The sequence below is a fragment of the Rosa chinensis genome, chromosome 5 (genome assembly GCF_002994745.2).
Source record: "Rosa chinensis cultivar Old Blush chromosome 5, RchiOBHm-V2, whole genome shotgun sequence".
Classification (NCBI taxonomy): Eukaryota; Viridiplantae; Streptophyta; class Magnoliopsida; order Rosales; family Rosaceae; genus Rosa; species Rosa chinensis.
Genome location: NC_037092.1, coordinates 64580645 through 64607502, shown reverse-complemented (window position 1 = coordinate 64607502; position 26858 = coordinate 64580645). Strand labels below are relative to the sequence as shown.

The following is a 26858-nucleotide window of genomic DNA, read 5'->3' as shown; positions in this document are numbered from 1 at the left end:
AGAAACTCTCCCTCCCCTCCGACGCTACTGCTCGCTTCAAACAGCAAAGCACTACTGTCAATCTGTTTGCTGCGCCGATCTCCTGTACAATGTTGATCACCAAGCCACAGATCGCACTCGGTCTCGCAATCTCCACTAATCGACGCACTAGATGCCCACGCCCTCAATTAGGTGCCTCACCGGTACTAACAAGCTTGGGAAGACCCCGCCGTAGTACTTTACTCAGAAACCCTAGAAACAAGCGCTGCTTTTAGATGCCATGACTAGTAATTTCCCATGAAAGTTTAATAATAAAGTTTAATCTCGACAATATAGTTTTTTTTACCCCTAAAATTTAATAAATTCATTACTATCGAACTTATTTCGAAGCTTATTACCAAAGATCCCATTTATGAAATAATAACTCCTTTGACAAATTAGGTTCATTACTATTTATTTACCAAAGATCCCATTTATTACCAAGAACTTTGCTCGATATAGATGAATTTTATTAGAGTTCCTTGTGCCCTATTCGGTTACCCTATTGTAAAGGCCTCGGGCCCTTTGTAAGAGTTTTCTTGTTACAAAAACAAACAAAACAAAAAAAAAAAAAATGAAAAAATTGTCCAAACAACAGTTGAACTTTGCTTGACTATTAACTTTTGTACCTATGTTTTTTCAAATATCAAAATGGTACCTAACTATTTGACCCCGACCCAATTTTCATACCTAGGAACAGTAAAAATGTTAACCCGTTAATTTTCGAGGGGTAAAACCGATACTACATGTATTCTAAATTTTTGCAACTGTGATTAGCAGAAGAAGACGCCGATGAAGTTCGTTCCACCCTCACCGTTGCCCTCACCATGACCTTGGCCTCCATGGGGAACAACGCCCCCAAGAGATTTGCTATGCTTGGTTGTGCTTAAATATTGGAAGACTTAGGATTAGGTTTTAGAGAGAACAATATGTTTGGGCTTTAGATTTCATACCATCAAGATAGTCAGGTCTCACACTGGAGGAGCGCGCGCGCGCGTGCGTCACCATCAACACTGCAATGCAAAAACTTCATCAGCAGACCAATTATCAAAGCAAAAACTCCAAAACCAGTCCATACAATTACAAATTTATTAGCCACCATGTTCAAAATGATTCCTCAAAAAAGAATTTTAGATTACCTGCACCCAAGTCATTTTTGGACGCCGACCAGACAACGACCTAAAAAAGAGGCGAGAAGCCATCGTCGATCTGCGAAGAAGAAGAGATCCAATTCGATCTGCGCGAGTTCCATCCCAGAGAGGAGTAGAGATGCACATAGTTGTTCAAATGCTTCTCTTCGTTGGACATCCATGCAAACACCACCACTATCCCTTTGGTTCCATCACTCTTCCTATCTTTTCTTCCCCAATAATACCTATCCCCAAATCCCCGCATCTCCTCCTCCTTGTCAACCAACAAAGAAAGAATGATCTTTATACACAATCCTTGAAAATTGAGCTTCAGCAAAACTTGACTTATTCAATACGTGAATAAGAGATACTCAAAAAGATTGAAGCTTAAGGCTTCTTGGTTAATCTCCTAAGTAAAATTTGAAGGCTTTGTATATAGGGAATGGCCCACCTGAAGCCTTTTTGGAGTTTCTGCAATTCTTCTTCTTCTTCTGATTTTTTGATTTTTCTCTCTCCTTACAGTTTGCCACAAAAAGTGTGACATATTCATTGTAGCTGGCTGGTTTTAGTTTTTTCCCTCTCGGTCCACAAGTCAAACCCTCCCGATCTCTGGAACCTATCGGCCAACACCTTCGGCGGTGGCGTTGTTTTGGGCGTCATGGCCGTTAATGGGTTTGGAGGATTGGTGCTGATGTGGATTTCAGCCAAGACCAGGATAGAAGGGAAGAGAAAAAAAAAAACTAAAAGGATGAAAATACCCCTCGAAAGTTAACGGAGTTAATGTTTTTACTGTTCTTAAGTATGAAAATTGAGTCGGACTTAAATAATCATGTATTATTTTAATATTTGAAAAAACATAGGTACGAAAGTTAATAATCAATAAAATTTAGGTGTTTTTTGGATGATTAAAAAAAATAGCGGTGCACATTTCGGATTCATCCAGAAAGAAATAATGACGTGGTGATCGGATATGGGCGTAGAGAAGAAGAAAGAGGTTTAAACGCTTTTTATTCCTAAAGGGTGGTGGTGGTCGTCTCGGTTGGTTTGGGTCGGTGGATCACCCAATAACCCAAATTTCCAGATTCAATTTACTCAAAATTGGCAGACCCCATTGTCTCTCTGGCTCCACAAATGCAACCCACCCCTTACCCTTTCTGGGTTTTTCTCCTAAACCAAGTTCATACTGTGAGTAATTTTCATTGCTTCTTTCTGGGTTTTGCTGATTGTATTGAATCGTTTGATGAATTTGTTTCATGGTGTTTCGACAGGTTTGATAATTTTGCCAAACTGAAAAGATTCCGGCTTTTAAACTGAATTTCTCGAGAATGGGAATCGGAAGCAGTAGCGCCGGTCGCCGGAGGCACCGGCCGCCTCCGCCTCCGGCTCATCCACAACCTCAAAATGGTGGCAGATATGGTTACGCTGGTGCCTCACCACCTTACCCGCCCCAATATCCAAACGAACCAATCCCCAATCCAGGCCAGTACCACCAATACCCACATCAATTTCCCAACGGACCGAATCCCAATCAAGCCCATTTCTACCAGTACTCTGCATTCTATCCACCGCCGCCGATACCGGGCGCGTACCACCGCGGCGGGGCTTTCATGGGCCCTCCTCCGCCGGGCAATTGGGTTCCGGGGCAGTACCCTTATGGTGCTCCTCCACCCCTTCCGGGTGCTCCCTTTGTTGAGCATCAGAAGACGGTTACTATCAAGAATGATGTGAATATCAAGAAGGACTCTTTGAGGGTTGAGCCGGATGAGGAGAATCCCGGCAAGTTTGTTGTTGCCTTCACTTTTGATGCCGCCGCACCCGGAAGGTAGACTTGCTTGAATGTGTTTATTTATCTGTAGGAGGTTTTGTTGATATGTTTGATCATCGAGTAGTGGTGTTTTGACTCGGTGTTTTTGGATATTGAACTGCATTGGAGATTTTGAATTGAATGTTCTGTGTATTGGTGAGATGTGGGGGTCATGTTAGGCAGTACATATATGCCCTCTTGAATGAATCTGAGTTTACTTGAGCAAGTCAACTTCCTAAAACATATTAGTAGTCTAAAGGCAAAGTGTGGGTAAAAGTTCTTGGTGACATGGAGCTGAGTGAATCTGTATATCTTGAAGAGAATCGGAATGTTTGTTTTATAGAGATAAAAATGATCAACCGAAAGCTTCTTGTGCCTTACTATGTTGGATACTTGGATAGCAGATTCTTAAACATTTATTTCAGTGTCAGATACATTCATATGATGTTTTTTCTATCAGGATTCCTTTTTGCTTATATATATTCCCTGCTTTGGTGCTACAGCATTACCGTCATGTTTTTTACGAAAGAAGATGCCGACTTTAACTTGATAGCAACAAAGGAAAGCTTGCTTAAACCTGTTAAAGTGCCGTTTGACAAAGGTCTTGGTCAAAAGTTTAGACAACCTTCTGGAACTGGGATCGACTTTTCAATGTTTGAGGAGATAGGGTTGACAAAAGAGGGTGACATAGAAGTTTATCCTCTTGTGGTGAAGGCTGAAGCACATCTCGTGAGTGAAGGTGAACGTGAATCAGAGGGAAATTCCACCGGGAACTCTCAGATCACACAGGCAGTGTTTGAAAAGAAGGAGAATGGTGAGTACAAAGTGCGGGTAGTGAAACAGATACTATGGGTGGATAATATGAGGTATGAGCTGCAGGAGATTTATGGTATTGGGAATGCAGTTGAAGGTGATCAAAATGATAATGAAGCTGGAAAAGACTGTATAATTTGCTTGTCAGAACCTCGAGATACAACTGTGCTCCCTTGCCGGCACATGGTACGTGGGGAATTTACTTCTTCCCTTCTCTTCTATTTGTAGTTTGGATGAAGATACTGCCCTTATTTCTTTCACTCTTTCAATTCAAACAACTCTTTGATAAATTGAAGAGTACTTGTGAAAAAAAAAAAAAAAAATCACTTGAGTCGGAGCTTAAGGGCTTCAAGGCAGGGTGTTTCTTAAATATAACAATATAGATATGAAGCCAGACTCGCAACATAACTTTATTTCTGTCTCATTCCCTTCCACACCTCGCTTATTGCTGTAAATTTTCATTTGTTCACTGTAGACATTGTTGTTCCTCGTAGAAATCAATGAGTGTTGCATATGAGCAAATCCAGTTTCTTAATCAGTCCCTGGGGGTTACCTTCATCTGGCTTTTATGGTCTTTGGTTGATTGATTTTATGAGGCTGTATTCTGAAATTAATTTTGGTCTGCCTTACTATTATTATTATTTTTTTAATTCTGTCTAATGTTACTTACTGTCTTTTTTTTTTGGTGACTGTAGTGCATGTGCAGTGGTTGTGCCAAGGTTCTGAGGTTCCAGACAAATAGATGCCCCGTCTGTAGGCAACCAGTTGAACGGCTCTTGGAAATCAAGGTGACCAATGGAGCTGATGGTGCTTTAGGTTAGCATGCTATCAACTAAGTCTTGTAAAATCCATTTAGAAAACGAAAAATACGAAAACATACAACACTGAACTTTCTTACAAGGGGTGGTCCTACATAGATTGCACAATACTATGGTTCATACCTCGTGTCAGAGAGTTTGTTATACTGTATTTTTCAGAAACGAATAAAATGGTGAAAAATAATTATATTCTCTTTGGTTTTCAGAACTCCCTTGTTTTCCTTGTAATAGCTTCACAAACTGTAGTTAGATTTACTTGTTTCGGCATGCTTGACAGAGTTGGCAGATTCCTTAATATTGATAGTTTGGATGAAAACTTTAGGGAACACATGTTATTCACTTGCAAGTTTCTGTAATGTTTGCACAGTTTTTGCTCTTGTTGACCTACTGTATGTAAATTTGGCTTTGTTGTTAAATTTCCTGCACACTTATTTAACAAGTACGTACGTCCAATTACTATTGTGCGTAGAATGATTTAAACTCACAAATTTGATAAGAAGAAGAAACAATTGACCAGAACTTAAAAAGAGACACTATTGCTATGTAATGCAAAATAATAGAAGTTATAGGTTAATTGTTTTATTCTAGCCCCTCCACCAGTATGACCAAAGTTGAGTACAGGAAATCACCCAAACCAGAGGTTAGCAATTTTGTGTTCCGAATGTATGAATTGGGGTAGGGGCAGTGTGCAAATGGTAAGACTTCTTCGACCGTATACCTGGGGACAATAGTCTCTGGAGTACTCCGTCTGGAATATCTAAATATCCTGTACAACACATTGTTGTTTGGCAAATAGCTGAGGTCATGCAATAATACACAGACATTCAATTGTAAGTCAAATCTATGGTGATTTCGAGCACTTGGAATGTTTTGTTAATTTTCTGTAGCACCTTCCATTATCCTTTCTTAGCGTTGTGTTTTTTGTCTTATTTTTGGTTCAAAATCAACTCAAACTATGCTTCTTCGATTCTTATTTTATTAGGTACATATCTTCTACCAAACTTTTACAAATTTTTTCTTTCTTTGAAATAACAGCCGAGTAATAGGATAAAAAATGATGCGGGGGATGTTTATTTGTTTGATATTTTGTTTCTTCCGTTTACTAGCAATTTTATTTTATATATATAAATATTAGAAGCCAAATGACACTAGATCGTAAAAACGCATCATATGCAGTATATCGTAGTTGAATCGTAGATGGACATCTCAAAATTTGTGCACCCAATTAAGTTAGAAGGGAAAAACTGCATAATTATAAAAATGAAAAACGATGAAGTTGCAAATTACAAAAAAATGCAACCAAGTGGCACTAATTCGTAATTAAAAAGTAACATATTAGACTATTTAGTAGCCAATTTATAGGAAGACATCTCAAAATTCATGCACCTGATCATGTCAAAAGAGAAAAAATTAGTGTGTTGACGTTATTTTGCTTAACCACTGGACGACACTTGTACGTCTTGTACGTTATTTTGCTAATTTTTTCATTGGTAAAACGAGTAATTCATTAAGGATAATTTTGACGTTTTATGTTCAAACAATCCCATTTTTGAATGCGAGGGTTTTAAAAGAAAAGTCTAGGTGAGCCTAGAATGTTTTTTTTCTTAAACTATTAAACCAACTTTCTTATTATTTTGTCGAACAAAACAAATTCGAAGGTACGTTGTACTGTTAGGGGGTCATATTCATTTGATAAAGAAAATGATTTTCCGCCTTACAAAGGCAGACAAGACGTACAAGTGCATAAGTTGGCATGAAGCCATATTTGGTACAACAAATAATGGTAGAGAATTATTGAGTGCAAAAGGCAAACTAAACCTACGAAAGCAAAAAAGCTAAAAGCCATGAAATAGAAATATAAGAAACAAACTGATTGCCGGTATAAAGGAAAAAAAAAAAAATATGCACTGCCAAACATGAAATAGAATCTAAAGTGGTTGAGATTAATTCCTTCTCCACCAGTATGAGGGCGGAAAAATTTTGTTGATCAATCACTGTGGAAGTTTAGGAACTGGTGTAGGCCATAATGGTACTGGAACAAAAGGGAAGGCGCCTATCAAATTCCAATGGTAACCATCATGATCATGATCATCTGGAGCAGTGGCGGATCCAGAAAAGTTTCTTAGGTAAGGCAAGATTCAAGGCAAACAAGAAAAACTCAGCCTAGGTAAGGCAAGATTCATCTGATTTTGTCCTTTTCTGCTATGTTTTAATTAGCTTCATTCAGCCAACATATATAAATCAAGGTAAACAAGAAAAACTCAGTCTAGGGAAGTGCCCAAGTTGGCCTATATGTGGCTCCGCCCCTGATCTGGAGAACCAGTCATAAACGCCAGAATAAGTGAAAGAGTAATAGCTGGTTGACAAAAATGAGGATATTGCAAATGTAATTAGGATTGTGCATGCACTTATGCCTCAAAGGTTCAAAATGTATTTCCTTGCCAAAGCCACATGAAACATATTTCCCGAAGTCCACAAATCATTATTCCCAAGTACTAGCTGTTCTTTTAAGTTGCTATCCAAATGAAGTATGTGCGGACAACTATGTAACTACTATGATTCGTCATCCCAACCCCAAACCATTTTACGTACGCACAACATCAACACCAAAAAGATCAGATGATTCTATTCCTTTTGTGGTGGAAGTTTAGGAACTGGTGTCGGCCACGAGGGGAAAACAAATGGGAAGACACCGTTAATTACAAGCAGTTTAGTTATCTTCAATTCTGATGTCCGGATGTTGCAAATGACAATCTGTCCATCCAGTTTCAAATACAAGACATCATCATTATTTGGGTCCAAAGCTAGCAACTTAGAGCTCATCCAGTTCAGATCAATCTTTGGATCTTGCCAAACTATTTGTTCCAAGGAAACCTTGTATGTTAAACACCACTTGGAATTTCCTTGGTTGACTAACTGCTCTTCTTGTACTTCTTTCAATTCCCAAACATGGAGTATACATTGTTTTCTATATAACTGGCATAACTGGCATAGTCGAAGACATGATCCTCCATGGCTCACATCTAGCTGGTCCAATAAATCTATGCATGGTTCCAAATGCTCGTTAAATCCAATGCAATAACCATATTTATGTTCAATAATATCGCCACTACTTCTAGGACCGGTAGTTTCTTTAGGGTTAAATGGATCTATCCCGATAAGAAAGCCATCAGGACCCGACCAATACAACACTCCATTGAAAGCTATGCCTGCACGATTCAACATTTGAAAACGAAGCCCTAGTTGGCATGATACTAGACGATTCGACACTTGAAAACGAAATACTTGGCATGATACTAGATAGTCTCTCCACTCACCGGTCTTGAAAGAAAATATGTCCACCTTGAATTGGAAGGCTGCAGTATCATATCCGAAATAAGGAATTTGGACAACTTCGTATCCAGTGATGTTACTATTACCACCAGTAGTTTGTTCCTTTTTATGATCGCTGTCGCAATTAATGAATCCCACAGATACACCAGGGGTGCATGGAGGTGCGATTGGAAGAGAAACAAATTGTCTGGTGTAAGGATTGCAGATAAAGTAATTACGTCGAATACAAATCGGGGTTTTACAGCACAGAACCAAGTCATTACATGTTGCTACCACAATTGGCTCTAAATTGGATTGATGATCATTAGGTTGGAAACTTGGCCTAAATGACCCGAGTGTTTTGAGCCCTGAAAGCTCATTCATGGTAAAACGATCTTTCTGTGTTGCAGAGAACAGTAGGGTTCGTTCATCAGGTCCTTGTAGACATTGAAATCGGCTAACAAAATAGGGGTCCGAGTCGGAGATGAGAGTAAGCCAATGCTTGGACAGACATTTGCATCGAACGACGTATTTGCAAGGAAGTCGACAAAGGATTTCAACCTTAACAAGGTCCGGCAGATCATCCATTTTGAATTCTGATCTTTTCCGGTGAATACTAACCGGGGCTGGGATGAGAGGATGGCTGCGCAGAAACTAGGGTAAAGAATATATATGCAGTGCTTATGAACACTTCTGTTGGCCCAATAACAGAAAAAACATTATGATGTGGGCCAGATAATGTGACAGTGTTGTCAACTGACCCGATCTTTGACTACGTGTTCATATCAGTGGCCCAAAAGGACAAAAGATTATTGTGTGGGCCTGGATCCTGATCCATCATAAATAAATGAATCCGGGTCGGGATCCGAGTTCCTTTTTAATTCGAATACGCACGCTTAAAGTACGCGGGGTCATGCGCAAACTCGATACCTAAACTCGAACTGTGAGAACTAGTACTGTACTTTTTCACAATGGCTTCAACTGACCACCCCTCTGTAACTGAAATCCAAAACCCTCAATCTCCAATCAACGGTCACGATTCCACCGATCAACCGCAGGACCCGGAAACCCAGCCGCCGCAAGACGACGCCGTTTCGGGAGACAAGCGGAAGCGGGACGAGGAAGGCGGCGATAAGAAGCCGGACGCCGCCGGGCAACACCCTATGTGGAAGACGAGCCTCTGCTCCTTCTTCCGCCGCCAGGACGCGTCCTGTAGCCACGGCAGCGGGTGCCGCTATGCCCACAGTGAAGCGGAGCTCCGGCCCCGACCCGATAACACTTGGGACCCGACCTCGGAGCGGGTCAAGAAGGCGGCGAAGAAGTCGGGGGAGGAGGAGGAATGCGCGGGCATTGATGAGGTCATGATGACGGAGGCGCTGGATTATGATGAGGACGGTGAGGGAGAAGGCGGGGATGGGCTCGGGTCGGATCTTGCTCTGAGTAAATGCCTGGTCCATTTGCCCAGGAACTGGAAGTCCGATAAATTGAAGGACTTCCTTAGTGACCAGGCATGTACTTTTTTTTTTTTTTTACTTGCTCGTTTTTACATTTTAGATTATGAAATTTTAACTGTGGAAGTTGGTATTTGATGATACTGAATGGCAGGGTATTCAATATAAATCGGCGAAGAAGAAGAAAGGCATGGCACTGGGTTTTATGAGTTTTGAAAGTGCAGAACAACTAGAAACGGCGGTCAAGGTACAAACATATAATATGATATGATATGCCAAAAGATAAATATATTTATTTGTTATAATTTGAACTTGTACTAGAAGCTTTGTTTAACGATTAGTAGTAATTAGTGTTTAGGAAATGGATGGAGTTTTCTTAAATTTTCGGAACATATGAAGTTTTATTTTAATGGAAACATAAGTACAGTGTTGAAACTTGAAAAAGAAAAGAAACAAATAGCAAGAAATAAGAGAGAGAGAGAGAGAGAGAGAGAGAGAGAGAGAGAGAGAGAGAGAGAGAGAGAGAGAGAGAAATATGTTGAAATTCTGTAGTTTTGTTACATCAATTGTACTTTCGTTGAGTATAAAAGAGTTGTGAAAAACTTTGAATGTGTACTTCCTTACTATTAAGAAAAGATTTCTTTTAGCCTTGCCGAAAAAAGAAAAGAAAAGATATTTTAGATACTCTTGCTGTAAATTCCAAAGAAGTAATATTTATTATAAGGTAAATATTGGTGTATATTTTGAATATGTTGTGTGAAATAATAAATTTCATTTATGAAGATTGTAGACCGAGGAAATTGATAGAATGGTCTTATGTTATGTATGTCTGATAGTCACTGGCAACCAATCGACAATTTACTGTCATTTGAAAATCTCTGTGTGACAGGCATTGGATGGAATATCAATTGGAAACAACAATATAAAGGTAGCAGATGTTCTTCCCCGATCATTTGAAAAGAAAACTAAATCAGCATTGGGTTTACCATTGATTGGGGAGAATGCAGAAGACTCTTTGGTTGCAAATGGGGTTGAGGATGGTGATGAGACGAAGGGACGAAGTGCCCGTGCTGTAGTGACTCCCCTTGCTCATTTGCCTTATACTGATCAGTTGGAGCAAAAAAAGAGATCTGTTATGCAGATTCTCAAAAAACTTGTTAGTGGCGCTTTTTTGTGTTCTCTGTTGCAATGTTGCTATTCTTACTACCATCTTTGTCCTTATACATATACGCATGGGAAGCCGACTTCTGAACTGTTGCAACTTTTATTTTCAGACCCAAAGTGCTCGCAAAGCTTGTCCTAATGGTGTTCCACTTCCAGAATGGATTTTAAAGTCTAGGGAAATAGGTGATGTTCATTCACTTGTACAGATATTTGATTCTTTATCTTATAATTTTGAGATGATACTGAAACAAACCTGCAATGCTATCATATATTCACCATTCTGTTCATGATTTAAATATTGATTATAGGTGGTCTTCCCTGCATTTTAGAGGGTATACTAGCATCCCCAGTTGTACGTGGATATCGTAACAAGTGCGAGTTTTCGGTTGGGCATTCTCTACAGGGCAAAGTAACTGTGGGGTTTACACTTGGAAACTTTAGGTACTTGAATTTTTATTGAAATATTTGGTGGTTCATCTTGGCTTTATTTTTACTGAATAAACTCTTTACAGGGAGGGTGTTACAGCAATTGAAGAACCTTTAGACTGCCCAAATGTATCTCCAATTTCTTGCAAATATGCTTCTATCTTTCAGGAATTTTTGCAACAATCAAGTTTACCAGTTTGGAGCAGATTTAAGAATACTGGTTTCTGGCGTCAATTGACGGTAAGTGTATTTCTGTAAGATAAGTATCATAACTGCTTCCGTCCAAGTAGAGAAATTTTGTCCTTTCAATCATTGAACATGTCGTGTAATGATTTGTCTTCTAAGGTTCGAGAAGGGAGATCAGGCATGGTCTCTGATGCTGAAAATTGTGAGCCAAACATTTCAGAGGTCATGCTTATGGTTCAGGTTAGTATATTTACAAGTGTCTTTTCTTTATTTTGCCCCTTCCCGTATCTTAGAGGTAGTGAATTTAGTTGACAATTGGAGAAAAAATATGATTGAAACATTGACAAATCCTATAACTAAACCAACGTTAATGTTCTCACCCTCATCTCCTATTTATAGGTTTCAACTGCGGGATTTGATGATTCACTTATAACCACTGAGTTTGAGAGGCTAGCACAAGCTTTTTCTGCAGGTGCCACTGCAAATTCTCCATCTTTACCTCTAACAGTTTTAGTAATTCAGGTACTAAATCCGTTGTAGTTTAGTTTGTTATATACTTATTTGTAACTAAAGTTAGTAACAATGTCACAGATGAAATTATGCTCAATGTTAGGTTGGGTCACTTAGCCTGCTTCACTAAAATATGTTGGTCCCTTGACCTTATGAATGGTCTCTTCAATTATAAGCATGATCTCTGTCTGATCTCGCCTTTTTCAGGATCACCAAGGAATATCAAACGTAGCACCAGCTGATGCTCCATTACGCTCATTATGTATTTCTAAAGCCGAGAATGGTTCTGAAATCCAGGCCACCAACAATGTGGCGGAACCAAAAATCCATGACTATATAAACAATCTTCGCTTCTGTATATCACCGACAGCATTTTTCCAGGTGGCGTCAGGTTGCTGGATTCTTCATTCTCAGCACAAAAGATTTATCTTGCAATAGTAATTATTCCTATATTCAATTATATTGCAGGTTAATACCCTCGCTGCTGAGAAGTTATACTCGCTCGCAGGGGATTGGGCTCAGTTGGGTCCTGAAACCTTGCTATTTGACGTATGTTGTGGGACTGGAACAATTGGGCTGACTTTAGCACACCGTGTTGGTATGGTAATAGTCAAGATCCCAGCCTTCCCCAATCTTGCTTTTAGTTTTCCTCTAATCGTTAACCTTGCTTTCCCTGTAATTTTTTGCAGGTTGTTGGCATTGAAATGAATGCTTCTGCAGTGTTAGATGCTCAGAGGAATGCTGAAATTAATGGCATAAAGAACTGTAGATTTGTGTGTTCAAAGGTGAGAATGAGGGTTGTCATTCATATCTATATATTTATTTATTTATTTATTTATTTATGTAATACAAGATATAGCAAGCCCTTGGATCAATGAACAAATACAATGTAACTTATTTTGGTGCTATCAAGATAAGAAATTCATTCTTTTTTTGGTTTCCCCCAATCAACTCAGTAACTTATTTTTGTTGAAGAATTTGTAATTTCTCTGAATAATGATGTGATGCGCTTTGCTAACCTCCATCATGCAACAGGCAGAGAATGTGATGCGGTCTTTATTGGAAGAGTACCTTACTGCACCTGAGAAACAAGACAGTGATGCCATTGAAGGTAGTGACAAAGCAATAGTTACTGATGACGAGAAAATAGTTGTCACTGATGAAGAAAAAGTAGTAAAGGTTGAAAAACCCAACCCTCAAGAGAGTTTCAGCCATGAGGCTGAAAATGGTAAAAGTGCATGTGAAGGTTTAGATAATAGCAAGCAGGACCTTCAGAAAAGTTGCACTTCTCAAAATAGGAAAAGTCCGATTCAGTGTTTCAAGAATGTGGTAGCTATTGTTGATCCTCCACGCAATGGACTGCATCCCACAGTAAGTAACATTATCTCAATTCCATTTTACATATCTACGCAATTTTTGCCCCCAATTGTTTTTGTCTCGCATTCATTTCGGTAAAATGTAGCTTGGGAAATGTCAAATGCTTCCCATTAGGTTCGTCACATTTTCTTGGTTGGTGATCTATGTTTCTTTATTTGAGAGAAAATGTAATTATAACAAATGCATGTGGATTTAAAGTAAGATTGCCTCTCTTGGAAGGACAACAGAAATAAAGAGGGAAGGAAATCAGATACTCATTGTCCATTATCAAATTATCAATGATATCCTGATTGGGTCAACGATTCTGGCAGCATCATGTGCACATAATGATGTCAATGCATTTAATGGCTTTTGTATTTTGATTCCAATATATATTCTGGATCTAGTTTGAAAGGTGATGTTGAACCTGATTTTATTCATTGGTATGCAGGTGATCAAAGCTCTGAGAACTCATCCTGGACTACGGAGGCTTGTGTTAGTTCTCACACTTTTACCCTTCAGTTATAAGTCTTTTGTTCATTTATTTGTTGGAATCTAACTTTTATTCTTATTTGGTGTAGCTACATCTCCTGCAATCCTGAAAGCCTAGTGGCAAATGCCATCGAGCTTTGCACACCTTCCCCTGATGAAATTGAAAAGAACAAGAACAACCGAGCATGGAGAAAAATGAGCAGTGCCGGTCTGGCACGGCACAGGGCAAAGTCTATGCCCGCTTCAGAGCCTTTTCAACCTGTAAAAGCAATGGCGGTTGACATTTTTCCACATACTGTACACTGCGAATTGGTAATGCTGCTTGAGAGGTAGATGGACTCAAGGGAATCTAGGAAATGTTGTAACATGCTTGTAGCTGGAGTCCACTGATCCAAGTGAAGTCAGCCAGATAATTTATTTAGTTTTACCAACAAAATTTTTGGCAGTAAATTAAATCTAGCATTTACAATTATTATTACTAGTTTTAAAAGAGATTTACCATTTTTGCATTTCAATTCTTGAGCATAAGTTGTTCTTATCCCAATTCCCAAATGCCCTTCTGTGTTTTCTGACTAAAGTGGTAATTCTTTCTTTAAATTGTCTTGTCACCAACAATAATACTACATAAAATAGTGTTTTTATTTAAACTATTAAAAATAATAAATACACAAGTAAGGTGATGCATAAAAATGCAAACTCCCAATACTGTTGGGTGATTCTTTTTCTCCGTTTTTAGAAAGGGGCTTTAGAGTCAATGGTGATAGATTTGCAGACTTGACTTTATTATTATTATTTTTTGATGACATATGCAGACTTGATACAAGGTGGGAAATGACTGCCGTGTCAAATTATACTATTTATTAAAGCTGAGTGAAAGAGGTGGAAAAGTCTATTTTGCCCTTACTGTTGGGGAAGAATATCAAGCTGGTGGAAAAGTCGATTTTGTCCTTGCTTAGTCTGTTAGGCTGTTCTTCTTGGATTTGTTTCTTAAGCATCAATCATCAATGTTCATGCATTTCGTTCAGACAGCTGTTGTCACAATTTAATAGTGCTTGTCGGCTTTGTTTGGTGAATGGCAGCGATGTGATTACAAAAAGGAGGTGCAAGTCCGTCTTTTTCCCCCTTATGAACAGCAGGAACAGTGGAGTCATCTTTAGTATATTAGTAATATATATATATATATATATATATATTTTTTTTTTTTTGGGTGAATAAATCTGATAGTAGTTCCTTGGTTGCTGACCCCGGCACTCTCAATGTACCCTAAAGTATATGCTAGTTGACCGTGGAGAATCGCAGCTGCAAATTCGGACTAAAAGGTTCCAAGTTCCAACGTCCATTGACAAAGAATAGAGATGAAGGGCCTCATCTTCATCTTCATCTCTCTATTCCTATTTTCAGCCTTGAATTTCTCCATTGCAGCTGATACCATATCTCCATCACAATCCATCACCGGCTCGAACACCCTGGTTTCTTCCAACCAGAGATTTGTACTAGGACTCTTCTCCCCACCCAATTCTAGAGCATGGTACTTAGGACTATGGTACAAGAAATTTCCAGAGGTTGTTGTATGGATTGCAAACAGAGAAAACCCACTTCCGGGTTCAAATGGAGCCTTGACATTATCAGAAAAAGGCACCCTCATCCTTTCAGACCAAATGAACAAGACAATTTGGTTCTCAAATTCTTCCAGAGTAGCCGAAAACCCAATTGCGCAGCTTTTGGTGACGGGAAATCTTGTTGTCAGAGACCAGGCGTCTCCAACAGCAGCAGCAGAGTCCGAAAGCTATGTTTTTCAAAGCTTTGATTTCCCATCAAACACGCTTTTACCAGATATGAAGGTGGGGTGGGACTTCAGAACTGGCCAAAACCATTTCTTGACTAGTTGGAAAAATGCTAGCGATCCCTCCCCTGGAGAATATACCTATAGGATTGAAAACCTTGAGTTGCCTCAGCTTGTTGTCGCTCAAGGATCAAAGAAAGTGTTCAGGACAGGGCCCTGGAATGGTCTTCGATTTACAGGTACTCCTGTTTCGGTTGTTACAGCAGCATCATTTTTGGTACCAATCTTTGTCTACAATACCAAGGAGTTGTACTACTCATATGAGGTTGCTGATGATTCTATTCTGACAAGAGTGACGCTGACTGAGTCGGGTTTGGCTCAGCGGCTAGTGATGAATGAAGGGAGCAGTGAATGGGCTGTTATGTACACTCTGCAGAACAATCAGTGTGATGATTATGGTCAGTGTGGGCCAAATGGCATCTGCAAGATTTACAAATCACCCATTTGTGAATGCTTGCAGGGGTTTGTTCCCAAATCTCCAAAGGAATGGGAGTTTCTTAACTGGACAACCGGGTGCACGAGGAGGACAGCACTGCATTGTGAGAGAGGGGAAGGATTTGTGAAAGTTAATAATGTGAAACTGCCGGACTTGTTGGATTTTCTGGTCAACAAAACCATGCTCCGCGGAGAGGAATGTGAGGCAGAGTGTTTGAGGAACTGCTCCTGTATGGCTTATGCCAATTCGAACATAACCAGTGGAGGCAAAGGATGTCTTATGTGGTTTGGCAAGCTGATTGATATGCGGGAGATCGTTGAAGATAGTGACCAGATATATATTCGGATGCCAGCTTCCGAACTAGGTAAGCGACATAATTTCTCTAATAGTGTTAATTGGTTCCTGATTTATTGAATGCTCTTTAATCTTTAACATTCAGCAATCAGCACGTTAGGAACAGCTAGCTAGGTTCTGTCAATCCTGTCTCATCAAGCACATAGCTTCATTATTGCTGACAAATTGTTTGTTGCAAGGTTCAAAATTAATAGGTCAGGAAAAAAAAAAGTGTATGTGACTATGTTCATGCTTCAATTTAGGCATGCCTAAATGCTTGAAGAGCTGCCGATATGGAAATAAAAAAAGTGGTAGCATACCAGATGAAAGTGTAAAATCACACTATGTACATCTGTGATTCAATTTCTAATATTCTGTATTACATGATCTACAAGGTGATACCAGCCAGAAACATAAAAGAGTATTGCTCGTCTCGGTCATATCATCAGCAGGTTTTGTGCTTCTTTTTCTGGGTTTCTCATGCTGCTATATTTATGTGAAGAAGAGGGAAAAGAAAATGGGTAAGCTTGCATATTTCCCTTGCTAGATAAGCTAAAGGAAGCACTATATGACACTGACAAAGAGGCCTGTTTCTATATGTACTTCTCATTGTTGTTAAAATAAGTATGTACGATGAAAACTTGAAATTTGAAAATTACTCTTTTTACAGGCTCAAGAACTAGTGAGGACTTGGAGTTGCCACTGTTTGATTATGGTAGAATTGCAACCGCCACCAATGAATTCTCCGGGACAAACAAACTGGGAGAGGGAGGTTTTGGTCCAGTTTACAAGGTAACATGGTAATAGTAGATCTTGATTGTCTAAGAAATTTCAGCTAATTTATTTGTACTAATTTTCAGGCCAAATTATCACAAGAAGAGTTTGTAGCAGTAAAGAGACTCTCAAAAGATTCTGGGCAAGGTCTTGAAGAGTTTAAGAACGAAGTTACAATGATGGCTAATCTTCAACACTGGAATCTTGTTAAACTTCTGGGCTGCTGCATTGAAGGAGAAGAAAGGATGCTAATCTATGAGTACATGCCCAACAAAAGCTTGGACTGCTTTATTTTCGGTCTAAGATTCTACCCTCTAATCTTTATGCATCTAAGAAAGTATACTCTGATTATATCACAGAGGAGGAAAACTGAACAAGATTCATGTCATGCATGACAAGTGCAGATGAAAACAACAAGTTGTTGCTGAAGTGGCAAAAGCGATTTGACATAATAGTAGGAATTGCTAGAGGACTTCTCTACCTACACCAAGACTCCAGGCTAAGAATCATTCATAGGGACCTTAAGAGTAGCAACATCTTACTCGATGATGAGCTGAACCCCAAAATTTCTGACTTTGGTATAGCAAGAATTTTCGGACGCAATCAGAATGAAGCTAAAACAAAACGAGTAATTGGCACATAGTGAGTTGTTATTATACTAGCAGTAGCATAGATAATGAATCATGTTCCTTTCCAATTATGATCACCAAAACTCCAAAAGTACTTAAATTGTGTTGTTGTCAACATGCAGCGGATATATGTCCCCGGAGTATGCAATTGATGGAAAATTTTCAGTGAAATCTGATGTCTTCAGCTTTGGAGTGCTTTTGTTAGAGATAGTAAGCGGCAGAAAGAACAGAGGGTTTCATCATCCTGATCACCATCACAATCTTTTGGGACATGTAAGTATCAATTATTTGGGGTAAAAACTTTCAGCATTTGGGGTATCTAATGAGCTGTAAACGTGCATATGGAACCCCAAATAGCACGTCCTAGGACCCTATTGGAGATGCTCCAAGAGACTCAAATGGAGGCACAAGTGAGGAACAATGCATTCAAAAGTTGGATTTGCCACAATTCTTGAAATCAATGATTTTTTATTTTTATTTTTTATTTTAGTGTAGACATTGTTACTCATTGTGCCTCATTTTAACTTCCACAAGGTGAATATCTGTCTAACCATTACATGTTTATGGTTTCTTGTCACTTGTAAAGCTCTAGTAATTTTGCATGTTTTAATGACTAATTATGGTCATATTGGTTTGCTATTTCTCCAGGCATGGTTATTGTGGAAACAAAACAAGGGTTTGGAGCTAATGGATGTATGCCTGGAGGACTCATATGTTGAGTTTGAATTGCTAAGGTGCATTCAAGTGGGTCTGTTGTGTGTTCAAAAGCTGCCTGAAGACAGACCAGTAATGTCATCGGTGGTTCTTATGTTAAGCAATGAGGGAGCAACTTTACCTCAGCCAAAGGAGCCTGGATTCTTTATAGAAAGAGGTTCCTTGGACTTTGATAGCTTAAGAGACCCAGGAAAAAGCAACACAGGAAACACAATTACCATTACCACAGTGCAAGCTAGATAAACAACCACCATATACAAATAGAGCTCTAGAAATTGTAAAAGGTTTATTATATATGGCCGGGATTAGTGCTATAAAATTGAACACCATTTGGTAAATAGAGATTTACTAGCATCCACTTGAATTTATATGGCTTTGGAGTTTGGTTCCTTACTCAAATGATATCATGATATGCAATTAATTGTGGTTAGTTCCAATCTAATGGTGGCTATACTTGTGGTTATAAGCAGTTCATGAGTTCATTCTGCTTTTCTTTGTGGTTACTCTTTTGCTTTCTCTTCTTTTAAATTCATGATCTGACAGGTAGCCATTTCTGATGTAAACTCTCTTTGTGTGATAACATGCACACTTTATCCACAATAATTTAGCAAATAATTACAGGTAATATGATGGGGTCTGTTCAAATGATTTCTATCAGGCCAGGAATTAAGTTTGGGTTATATAATGGAAGTGTGTATTGGGGGCTGTCTTTTTCTTCTTTATTATCATTATTCTTTTCTCTTCAAGCAGCCATTGGAGACTTACAAGGCACACATGGCACTCTCTGGGTTTCATTTTCCGACATTTTCATGATCTCTGTATACTCAAATAATTCTTTTCTATCCCCAGTCCCCACTGCGAGTTCTGATGATCCTCTTTATCGTGACAACAACAACTATCCCACTTCCTTGGGCACAAAGTCATCCACTCTCATATGATATAAGATTAGAAGCACTACCATGAGAGGTGTCAACAGTGCTTAATGTGGATTAAAAGGTATTATGTTGAAGGAAGTCGACATCATGTATGCCTCTTCAAACTAGGATTTAGTTTTAGAGTTGTAATAGGAGAAGGTTTTAGATTTCCTAATTATGTTTAGATTCTATTACCTTTTGTATACTCTGTAAATCCCCATATATAAGGCTCCTATTATCAATAATACTACTACAAATCAATTTTCTCTGCAAATCATATTTTCCTTAAACACCTTTATGTCGCTTAATTTCATTAATCAGAAGGGTTTTCAGTGCAACACATGCAAGTTAGGAAAAATTGTTGGGTGTAACAGAAGTAAATGCTTTTCTCAATATATTCTCTCTCGGTCTAGTCACATGTTCACACTTATAACTACTTTTTTTGTTTGTTGGTAGTGAGCCTACCGTGCCGAGCACAAACAGATAATAAATGGATCTATATTTTCTTTGATAACTCTTATCCCAATTCTATTAGTGTGATAGAAATTTTCAACTATAACCCGGAACTCTCACTTTAAATGCACTATTTATTTAGGCAGCAGAAAACTACCCCTTCATATCCTAACAAAATTTAGGCAGATTTAGGTTGCAGGATCCATATCTTCTTAGCAAAAATCTATACCTATTTCTTCCCAACTGTTATTATTGAATCCGTCTGCTTCAAGTCATATTAGGCAAACAGAGAATTTGACTGTAGTCTCAAGTCTCTTTGACAGCATGACACTTTAACAGCAGGGTGTTGGCAAGTTGTATGGAAAAGGCTAAAAAGCTGGGGCTTCTAATCAAACTTTTAGTAATTGATTATGAGTGCCTTACAACCTAGTAAAGAATTTACTGTGCAGCCAAGATTGGTCTTGAAAAAGCATTCAATAAATATGTAGAGACGTGTTAAAGAATCCTAAACTTGAGGTCCCTCCCTGGTCCAATATCTAGACTCACTTTGGGCAACGGAAGGGATAGAACTGAAGCTACCGAAACTTCGATCGTAACAGCAATAATTAAGTACAAAGCAAAGCTACTTGAACAATTATGGCTTTTGATGGAGAGTACAAAGCTGCTTGTAATTTTTTGGTTGGATACTACTGTAAATAACTATTGTTGTCTACTTCGTATTTGAGATATGACAATAATAAACATCACTATAGAAACACCACAACTATCTTATCATTTATGGAAAAACTTATGGCTTGATCATCTAATTAGATGGAAAGACAATGACAAACAAGTGCATACCAACATCATAAACTAAAAACGCTTTACGAATAATGAGATCCACGACAGCGGAATCAATTAAAGTGAGTTCGGAGGCAATTCTCGCTCTCGTCTCTTTAATACTAGACCATTGAGGATTCATATCCCTAAGATTGAAAGCTCAGGTTTTTGACGCCCTGTTTCGATCACCTGTCTAGCTATCTCGCATGTAAAATATAACATGCCAAACAAACGATCCTAAAATATAAGGGTAATCGACCTACTTTGGAATATGGACAAGATTATGTATTGAAAAAGCGCAAGAATAAGAGGGTTTATTCCATTCCCATTTCTCAGTTGTTGGGTCCTCAAGAATAGATATGAGATAATGTAAACAAGGATCGACATCTCAAAAAGCAAGGAGGGTTTTAGTAATAGCAGTAGTAGCTAGGCCAATTTAGTGCCTTCATCACATTCGCAGCAGGTGATGTGATCTTTTTTTATTCTGGTGAGTCATCGTACTCCACTGTCCCTGCCGCCGGGTACACAATTACACAATCACTGGGCCCCCATTTTTCTTATTTCATGATTTTCATTAATCTTTTCACGATAAAGAGAAATTCATGCTTTTAAAATTTAGATTCTCTAATATATTGTTATTTGCACTAATCCAATTAAAACACTAATTTCTTAGAGGGCGGACATGATGTCTGGATTTCAAATAATAATAAACATGCATGTGTGATGACCAATAATAATAGTCTTCACTAATCTTATGTAATTAAAGATGGATCAATTAAAAAAAAGTATCGTGACGACATGATCAATAAGTAGAAGCAATGTCCCATTACGCTAGCCTAATCACTATGCTAATGATCGAAAATAGAACTAAGGACATGTTATTTCATCCAGTCAGAAAAATGTTGTGTACATTCAATACATGCATACGATTCACCACCTTCATAGGACAGACAAAACATGATGAGTGAATGAATCGACATTATCATTATCACTGCACTATGCACTCAACTGCCTTCCTAGGGGGATTTACATTCATTATCACTATATGATTTATTGACTTGATCATTTCTATCCATATTTTGTGCTTCAAAATTTGAGTTTTTTGTTCATATCTTTAAAACTTTATCAGTAAATTCCTATGAGTAAAATTCATCAACTTAAAATAGTTAATTGAGCAGATGTGAAGTATTTTTGAAGAAAAAGTTTGTACAACAAGAACTTTAATTTGAGTTTGGACCAAATCTGGTCACGAAATCAAAGTATATAAACAAAAGTGACGGGAAAAAAAGAAAGAAAGAAACTTACGGAAACGGAAAGTGCAAATTGGAGGGATGGTTGACCTGGCTTTAATGGTTTGATGCGTTCCGGTAACAAGTACAACCTTAACAGGTTGCAGTTATTGTTTTGTCCTAACCTTAAACTGCACCATGATAACTCAAATTCTCGCGAGAAACCCAAATGACAAATCCAGGAAGGAACATATGCTAATACTTGATTAGGGATCGATGGCGTCATATGGTCTTAGCTCCTAGGAGGAGCCAGAAGTGCGTTGTTTACTGTAATTAAGCTAAAGAGATTGACCACAGTCCAGGCGCACTATGAGAATGAATTAGTGAGTGATTGTGTTGTTGGAGTGGTGTGGCAGTGAGCAGTAGGCTCTCACAGTCAGTCAGTCCCTACCACCTTTTGCCATAAATGAATTGAAGCAGCTGCAGTTGCAAGCATCTTCCTTTCACTTCAACCCCCTTTATTTACTACTCTTCCCTCGTTCCCATATCTCTCCCATTCCCATCACTCTCTCTCTCTGCTTTTTCTCTTTGGGACTTCTTTTTATGTTTGGGGTGGATGGTTTGAGTTGCTCCCTTGAGAGTTTTCTGTTCTGGGATTTGATTGTTTTGGGTTGATATTGGTGTAAGTTGTGTGAGGGAATGGCAACTGAGGAAAAGCATGTGGGTGATGGGAATGATGAGAATGCAAGCCAAGGGACAATTGTTGCTTCTCCAGTTGTTCAAAAGGTACCGTCCTTGTGCTTCTCTGTAATTGTTTTCCTTTCTTTTAATTCGATTATTGTGTGTTTCATTCTGTTCCTGGTTCTATGTCTATTTTTTCACACCCACAAGGAAAAAAGCTTATATGTTCTGTTTGAAAGTATTGATTCTTAAGTTTCTCTGATTAATGAATGCTGAGCTCTGGGGTTCGATACTTCTATTTGATTCTTGTTTCTTTTATGCTTCTGGGTTTTGGGTCTTTGACTACTGCTGCATATGTAAGCTCACTTCCATTTCATGATTCTCATGCAATCATTCTCCGTTGGGATCATTGGCTTTGATGTATGAGAATTATGGTTTTTTTCAATCTTTTATAAATCTTGGACAAAACTACAAAAATATACTGTAACTAATGACTAATCAAATTGACAGATGTGTAATGTTTAATTTGTCAGCAGATCAAAGTGTATAACTATTTTTCTTTCTCTTTTCCCCACACACTGCAACATTTAAGTTTCTTGTTTTCAACAAAATCAGGGATGAAGTAGTACTTCTCTTTATGATTTCCGAAAGTGCTATGTCTACTCATTCTTAGGTTTATAGGCCTTGTATGATCTACCTATGGAAAAATGCCCGAGGCAGACATGATTTATTAATTTGGTGAACACAATCATATGCACTCAGAATAGTTACATGAGATCAATAGCCAGTATTGGACTTAGTTTTACATCCGCATTCAAGAGTTTGACTGAAATATGAAAATTCATTCCATATGGATGAATTTAATTGCCATGGAAGTTTGCAGGATAAGCCTCCAACTCCATAGTATAATCTCGTAGTGCAACAATGCAAAAGAAATTCCTAAGTATCTGAATTACAACTCAGGAATCTGTGTATATATATATATGAATATATATGTGTGTGTGTGTGTGTGTGTGTGTGTGAATTACAACTAAAACTATGCCGGAGACCTGTCTTGTAATGCAGAATATAGTTGATCAAGTACACACCAAATAGAAAAACGTGTTGTCCGTTATGTCTCATGGATTTACAGGGTTTCCTTTTCCCCTCATTCTAGTAAATCTATGCCTAAAATGAAATATTTACATGAAAAATGTGTGGAAAATGGTTTGGACTAGTGGATACCACTTCTAGTTTTAAAGCCAGCTCTGTAAGTGCACTTTGGTTTGAGTGGGAAATTTGTACCCGGTTCCACCATGTTGGAGAATGGCATGGTTTAGGCTACTTTTCTCTTGCTAAGCTGCTTTTTTAGATTTATAACCAGATTAATTGCTGAAAACTTGAAAGAAAAAAACATGTTTGGCTGTCAACTAAATGAAACTGTAGATTGCAATACCTAAACCAATTTTACATCCTATTCAATTCATGCTATATCCTTGTGTTTTTAGGTTGAAGACTCAGTAGGAATAACTGAAGAAACACCTCAAGTTCATCCATGGAAGCGACAAAATCTCCACCTTGAGATACCCTCAAGAACAGAAGAAGACGGAGCTCAGGATTTTGTTGCAATAAAGATGCCTCCAACACCAAGTCTCACCCCTAGGAAAGTAAATTTTAATCTTACTCCAGGTTCAAGTGATGCAAGAATTAGTGGATCTCCAGGCTCCTCTTCATCCAAAGGAAAATCTTGTAAAAGATCTCTTTTTCCGAAACTAAGCTTCAAGAATCGAAGTTCTTCAGATGTCGAGAAGGCTGCTAACCTAAATTCAGAAGGATCACCTGCAGGACCAGCGCGAGAAAAGCCTTCCATATCAAGGTCATTGTCCCTTACAAAGCTGTTCACTCCGCGGATGAAGAGAACATCATCTCTACCTGTAACTCCTCTTGCACATTCACGCCTAGAATCTACACATGGTGGAAGTGTTGGCAGCTCTCTAAATTCAGCAGTAGGTTCCTTGCATTATTTCTCCAGATTATCTAGTAACACTCAGTTGATCAACCCGTCGCCATGTGATTGTTAACACTACTTGAGAACTTCAGTAGACTACTCATTTATGTATAATTTTATGCATGGCATATACTAACCAGTCTTCTGGTTTTGATAGTGAATAATACCTTTGAAGTATATTAACCTCATATGGTAACCCAGGATCTTCCTTCAAATTCTTTGTCAAGTGTGACCGTCTTAGCCATGCTCATCTATACAAATAGGTGTTATTTTGTTTTGAGAGGATATTTTTTCTTTATTTTTTCAGACAAAAGGAGCCCATCGACAGATAGCTCGCTCCCTTTCAGTTCCGATCAACCCTAAAGAAAAGGTTACCTTAAGGAGGATGGATTCTTTTTTCCGTGTAATTCCTTCCACTCCCCGAATGAAGGAAGGGGATGTAATATCGACTACTTCCCCAACAGCGGATGCTGGTAACTTTCTTCTCTTAGTTCTTTCATGAATTCTTATACCGATCATTATTTACTATTAATAGCTTCTCTAAATGTTGACTTTGTTGGGTAAGAAGTTTCCTATGCCCTGTTTTTGATTCTTACACTATGTATGTCCAAAATCTGCTACTTTAGAGTAACAGCAGTCTTACTGTTCTGATGTCAGGAAAAGATGATGACAATGGTGAAGACATATCTGAAGAAGAGGCTGTCTGCAGAATTTGTCTAGTTGAACTGTGTGAAGGGGGTGAGACCCTCAAAATGGAATGCAGTTGCAAAGGTGAACTTGCTCTGGCCCATCAGGAATGCGCTATAAAATGGTTTAGTATCAAAGGTAACAAGACCTGTGATGTATGCAAGCAAGAGGTTCTAAACCTGCCTGTCACTCTATTACGAATACAAAGTGTCCGAACTCGAAATGCTGGAAGTAGATTTCAGCAGGAAGATGCTAATGGATACAGGCAAGTGTTCAATAGGCACTAGAAGTTTGTAGCTGGGAAATTGTATCCCTGTTCTCCTATGATATATGCTTGTTTACTTATCTCGGAGACAATTACCTTGTAATATTTTCAGTTCATATATTTTCAGGGTTTGGCAGGAAGTGCCTGTGCTTGTCATTGTTAGCATGCTTGCCTACTTCTGTTTTCTTGAGCAGCTACTGGTAAGATTAGAAATCTAAAGTCTAAACTACAGAACAGTCAATCTTATTGTATTTTTTCCTTGGTGATATATATGTTCATCTACAGGTTGAGAAAATGGGTACCGGTGCAATTGCCATCTCTCTTCCATTTTCATGTGTACTGGGACTCCTCACATCAATGACCTCATCAACAATGGGTAGGGTGTTATCTTTATGAAGCTTTCTAGTTGTTGCAAAGATAAATAGTGGGAACATATTAATATCATGACTGATGATCATCAATAACCACAACTTGATGGAAGCATTTTTAGAATTGATAGGTTGCCATTGGAATATATAGCGTGCATTTGGCCAGATAAATGTTTTTCCATCCTTGTCCGTGATTTTTTGTCCTATTTTTCTGTTAAGATCAAAGATACTACTCCTAGATATCAACACTAACTTTCGGATCTTTTGTGTTTAGTCAAAAGAAGATTTGTGTGGGTCTATGCGTCGGTTCAGTTTGCTCTGGTGGTTCTATTTGCACATATATTTTACTCATTGGTAAGAGGCTTTCGTCAACAATTCATCTTTCATTTGTTTTTCATGTTAGTTTTATTACATATAGAAAACAATGTAAATGCATGCTTCCATTATATTGTGGCCTCAGGTCCGGGTGCAAGCAGTTCTTTGCATTCTCCTGGCAACATTTGCCGGGCTGGGTGTTGCGATGAGTGGGAGTTCCATCATTATCGAGGTCTTAAGATGGAGAAGAAGATGGCAGACTAGCTCCGAGCAAAGCCATAGCCAATCCTAAAATGTTGACTGCATCTACTGAATCTCCAGGCACTTTGAATGATGCCCATCTGTGCCTGATATCATATTATTAATAGTTGGGATGAGATTTTTGATGGTTTTGTAATATATTCAGGAATTTTGTATGTTTCCCCACTCTTAATACGAGACTTGATATTGTATAGGCTTTCAAATATTGTACCATCTACCAAGCAACATTATGTAAAACAAAAAATTCTTTTCCAAGTAATCCACTGGGGTGCCGTTGTGTCTTCTATCAGTGAAAACCCAGAAGAACTATGCTTTCACATTCAACCCCTTAAAACCATTCTGCTCTCCTTCTAATCTCAAAGCCTCAAGTACAAAAACGTGTAGGAGAGCAACAAGAAGGTGGCTCAAGGGCTGCTTGTGTACAAAGTCATTGCCAAGCTTTATGCCAAAGATTACGATAACAAGTTAACGACTTGGTGAAGTGGAATGAGACTGTCTTGTGTTTCTACTCCTGTTACAAGATGAATATCTATCTGCATCTATACTTGAATATGATATCAATACTAATATAGAGGGATTTTCCAGAGAGAAGGCGATCAGAACGAAGAAGATGAATAAATCTGATTTATTTTTAAGTAAAAATAATACAACGTAATGGAGCTAAGTCGGT

The 26858-nt window shown here is 38.5% G+C and overlaps 5 protein-coding genes across 7 annotated transcripts; 4 read left to right on the top strand and 1 right to left on the bottom strand.

Moving 5' to 3' along the window:
* Window positions 1–2151: 2151 nt before the first annotated feature.
* LOC112165914 (probable E3 ubiquitin-protein ligase LUL2) lies at window positions 2152–4920 on the top strand. The gene is made up of 4 exons (XM_024302618.2): window positions 2152–2333; window positions 2417–2970; window positions 3456–3951; window positions 4461–4920. The coding sequence occupies exons 2-4, from the start codon at window positions 2474–2476 to the stop codon at window positions 4584–4586; spliced, it is 1119 nt and encodes a 372-aa protein (XP_024158386.1). The 5' UTR covers window positions 2152–2333; window positions 2417–2473; the 3' UTR covers window positions 4587–4920.
* Window positions 4921–7208: 2288 nt separating this feature from the next.
* LOC112163839 lies at window positions 7209–8483 on the bottom strand. The gene is made up of 2 exons (XM_024300091.1): window positions 7901–8483; window positions 7209–7792 (listed from the first exon to the last, which is right to left on the bottom strand). Exons 1-2 carry the CDS (start codon window positions 8481–8483, stop codon window positions 7209–7211), a joined length of 1167 nt encoding a protein of 388 aa, XP_024155859.1.
* A 329-nt stretch (window positions 8484–8812) lies between these two features.
* Window positions 8813–13981, top strand: LOC112166594 (zinc finger CCCH domain-containing protein 24). Its single transcript, XM_024303472.2, has 14 exons — window positions 8813–9403; window positions 9501–9593; window positions 10236–10502; window positions 10621–10693; window positions 10819–10951; window positions 11023–11176; window positions 11282–11362; window positions 11522–11644; window positions 11840–12013; window positions 12101–12235; window positions 12322–12417; window positions 12668–13003; window positions 13440–13483; window positions 13570–13981. Exons 1-14 carry the CDS (start codon window positions 8867–8869, stop codon window positions 13811–13813), a joined length of 2490 nt encoding a protein of 829 aa, XP_024159240.1. The 5' UTR covers window positions 8813–8866; the 3' UTR covers window positions 13814–13981.
* Window positions 13982–14412: 431 nt separating this feature from the next.
* Window positions 14413–18639, top strand: LOC112164697 (G-type lectin S-receptor-like serine/threonine-protein kinase SD1-1). Of its 3 annotated transcripts, none has more exons than XM_024300989.2 (7): window positions 14420–16123; window positions 16488–16613; window positions 16763–16884; window positions 16953–17163; window positions 17271–17508; window positions 17618–17768; window positions 18144–18639. In XM_024300989.2, exons 1-7 carry the CDS (start codon window positions 14836–14838, stop codon window positions 18450–18452), a joined length of 2445 nt encoding a protein of 814 aa, XP_024156757.1. In that variant the 5' UTR covers window positions 14420–14835; the 3' UTR covers window positions 18453–18639. The 3 variants fall into 3 exon arrangements, with proteins under 3 accessions (XP_024156759.1, XP_024156757.1, XP_024156760.1); XM_024300992.2 differs by having other exon boundaries at window positions 16106–16123; window positions 16498–16613; XM_024300991.2 differs by lacking the exon at window positions 16488–16613 and having other exon boundaries at window positions 14413–16123.
* Window positions 18640–21813: 3174 nt separating this feature from the next.
* LOC112164698 lies at window positions 21814–26472 on the top strand. The gene is made up of 8 exons (XM_024300993.2): window positions 21814–22410; window positions 23793–24290; window positions 24600–24765; window positions 24950–25244; window positions 25372–25444; window positions 25530–25620; window positions 25887–25966; window positions 26073–26472. Exons 1-8 carry the CDS (start codon window positions 22324–22326, stop codon window positions 26217–26219), a joined length of 1437 nt encoding a protein of 478 aa, XP_024156761.1. The 5' UTR covers window positions 21814–22323; the 3' UTR covers window positions 26220–26472.
* Window positions 26473–26858: the final 386 nt, after the last annotated feature.

Bases quoted from the DNA above. Each gene is read 5' to 3' on its own strand.
- LOC112165914 (XM_024302618.2), top strand. From the start codon at position 2,474: ATGGGAATCGGAAGCAGTAGCGCCGGTCGCCGGAGGCACCGGCCGCCT. The intron at 2,971-3,455 runs GTAGACTTGCTT...TTGGTGCTACAG, and splicing joins GATGCCGCCGCACCCGGAAG to CATTACCGTCATGTTTTTTA. The intron at 3,952-4,460 runs GTACGTGGGGAA...TGGTGACTGTAG, and splicing joins TGCTCCCTTGCCGGCACATG to TGCATGTGCAGTGGTTGTGC.
- LOC112163839 (XM_024300091.1), bottom strand. From the start codon at position 8,483: ATGGATGATCTGCCGGACCTTGTTAAGGTTGAAATCCTTTGTCGACTT. The intron at 7,793-7,900 runs GTGAGTGGAGAG...TGAATCGTGCAG, and splicing joins CATATTTTCTTTCAAGACCG to GCATAGCTTTCAATGGAGTG.
- LOC112166594 (XM_024303472.2), top strand. From the start codon at position 8,867: ATGGCTTCAACTGACCACCCCTCTGTAACTGAAATCCAAAACCCTCAA. The intron at 10,503-10,620 runs GTTAGTGGCGCT...TTTTATTTTCAG, and splicing joins TGCAGATTCTCAAAAAACTT to ACCCAAAGTGCTCGCAAAGC. The intron at 12,236-12,321 runs GTAATAGTCAAG...AATTTTTTGCAG, and splicing joins TAGCACACCGTGTTGGTATG to GTTGTTGGCATTGAAATGAA.
- LOC112164697 (XM_024300989.2), top strand. From the start codon at position 14,836: ATGAAGGGCCTCATCTTCATCTTCATCTCTCTATTCCTATTTTCAGCC. The intron at 16,614-16,762 runs GTAAGCTTGCAT...CTCTTTTTACAG, and splicing joins GAAGAGGGAAAAGAAAATGG to GCTCAAGAACTAGTGAGGAC. The intron at 17,164-17,270 runs GTCTAAGATTCT...TGACAAGTGCAG, and splicing joins CTTGGACTGCTTTATTTTCG to ATGAAAACAACAAGTTGTTG.
- LOC112164698 (XM_024300993.2), top strand. From the start codon at position 22,324: ATGGCAACTGAGGAAAAGCATGTGGGTGATGGGAATGATGAGAATGCA. The intron at 25,245-25,371 runs GCAAGTGTTCAA...ATATATTTTCAG, and splicing joins GAAGATGCTAATGGATACAG to GGTTTGGCAGGAAGTGCCTG. The intron at 25,621-25,886 runs GTAGGGTGTTAT...TTTTGTGTTTAG, and splicing joins AATGACCTCATCAACAATGG to TCAAAAGAAGATTTGTGTGG.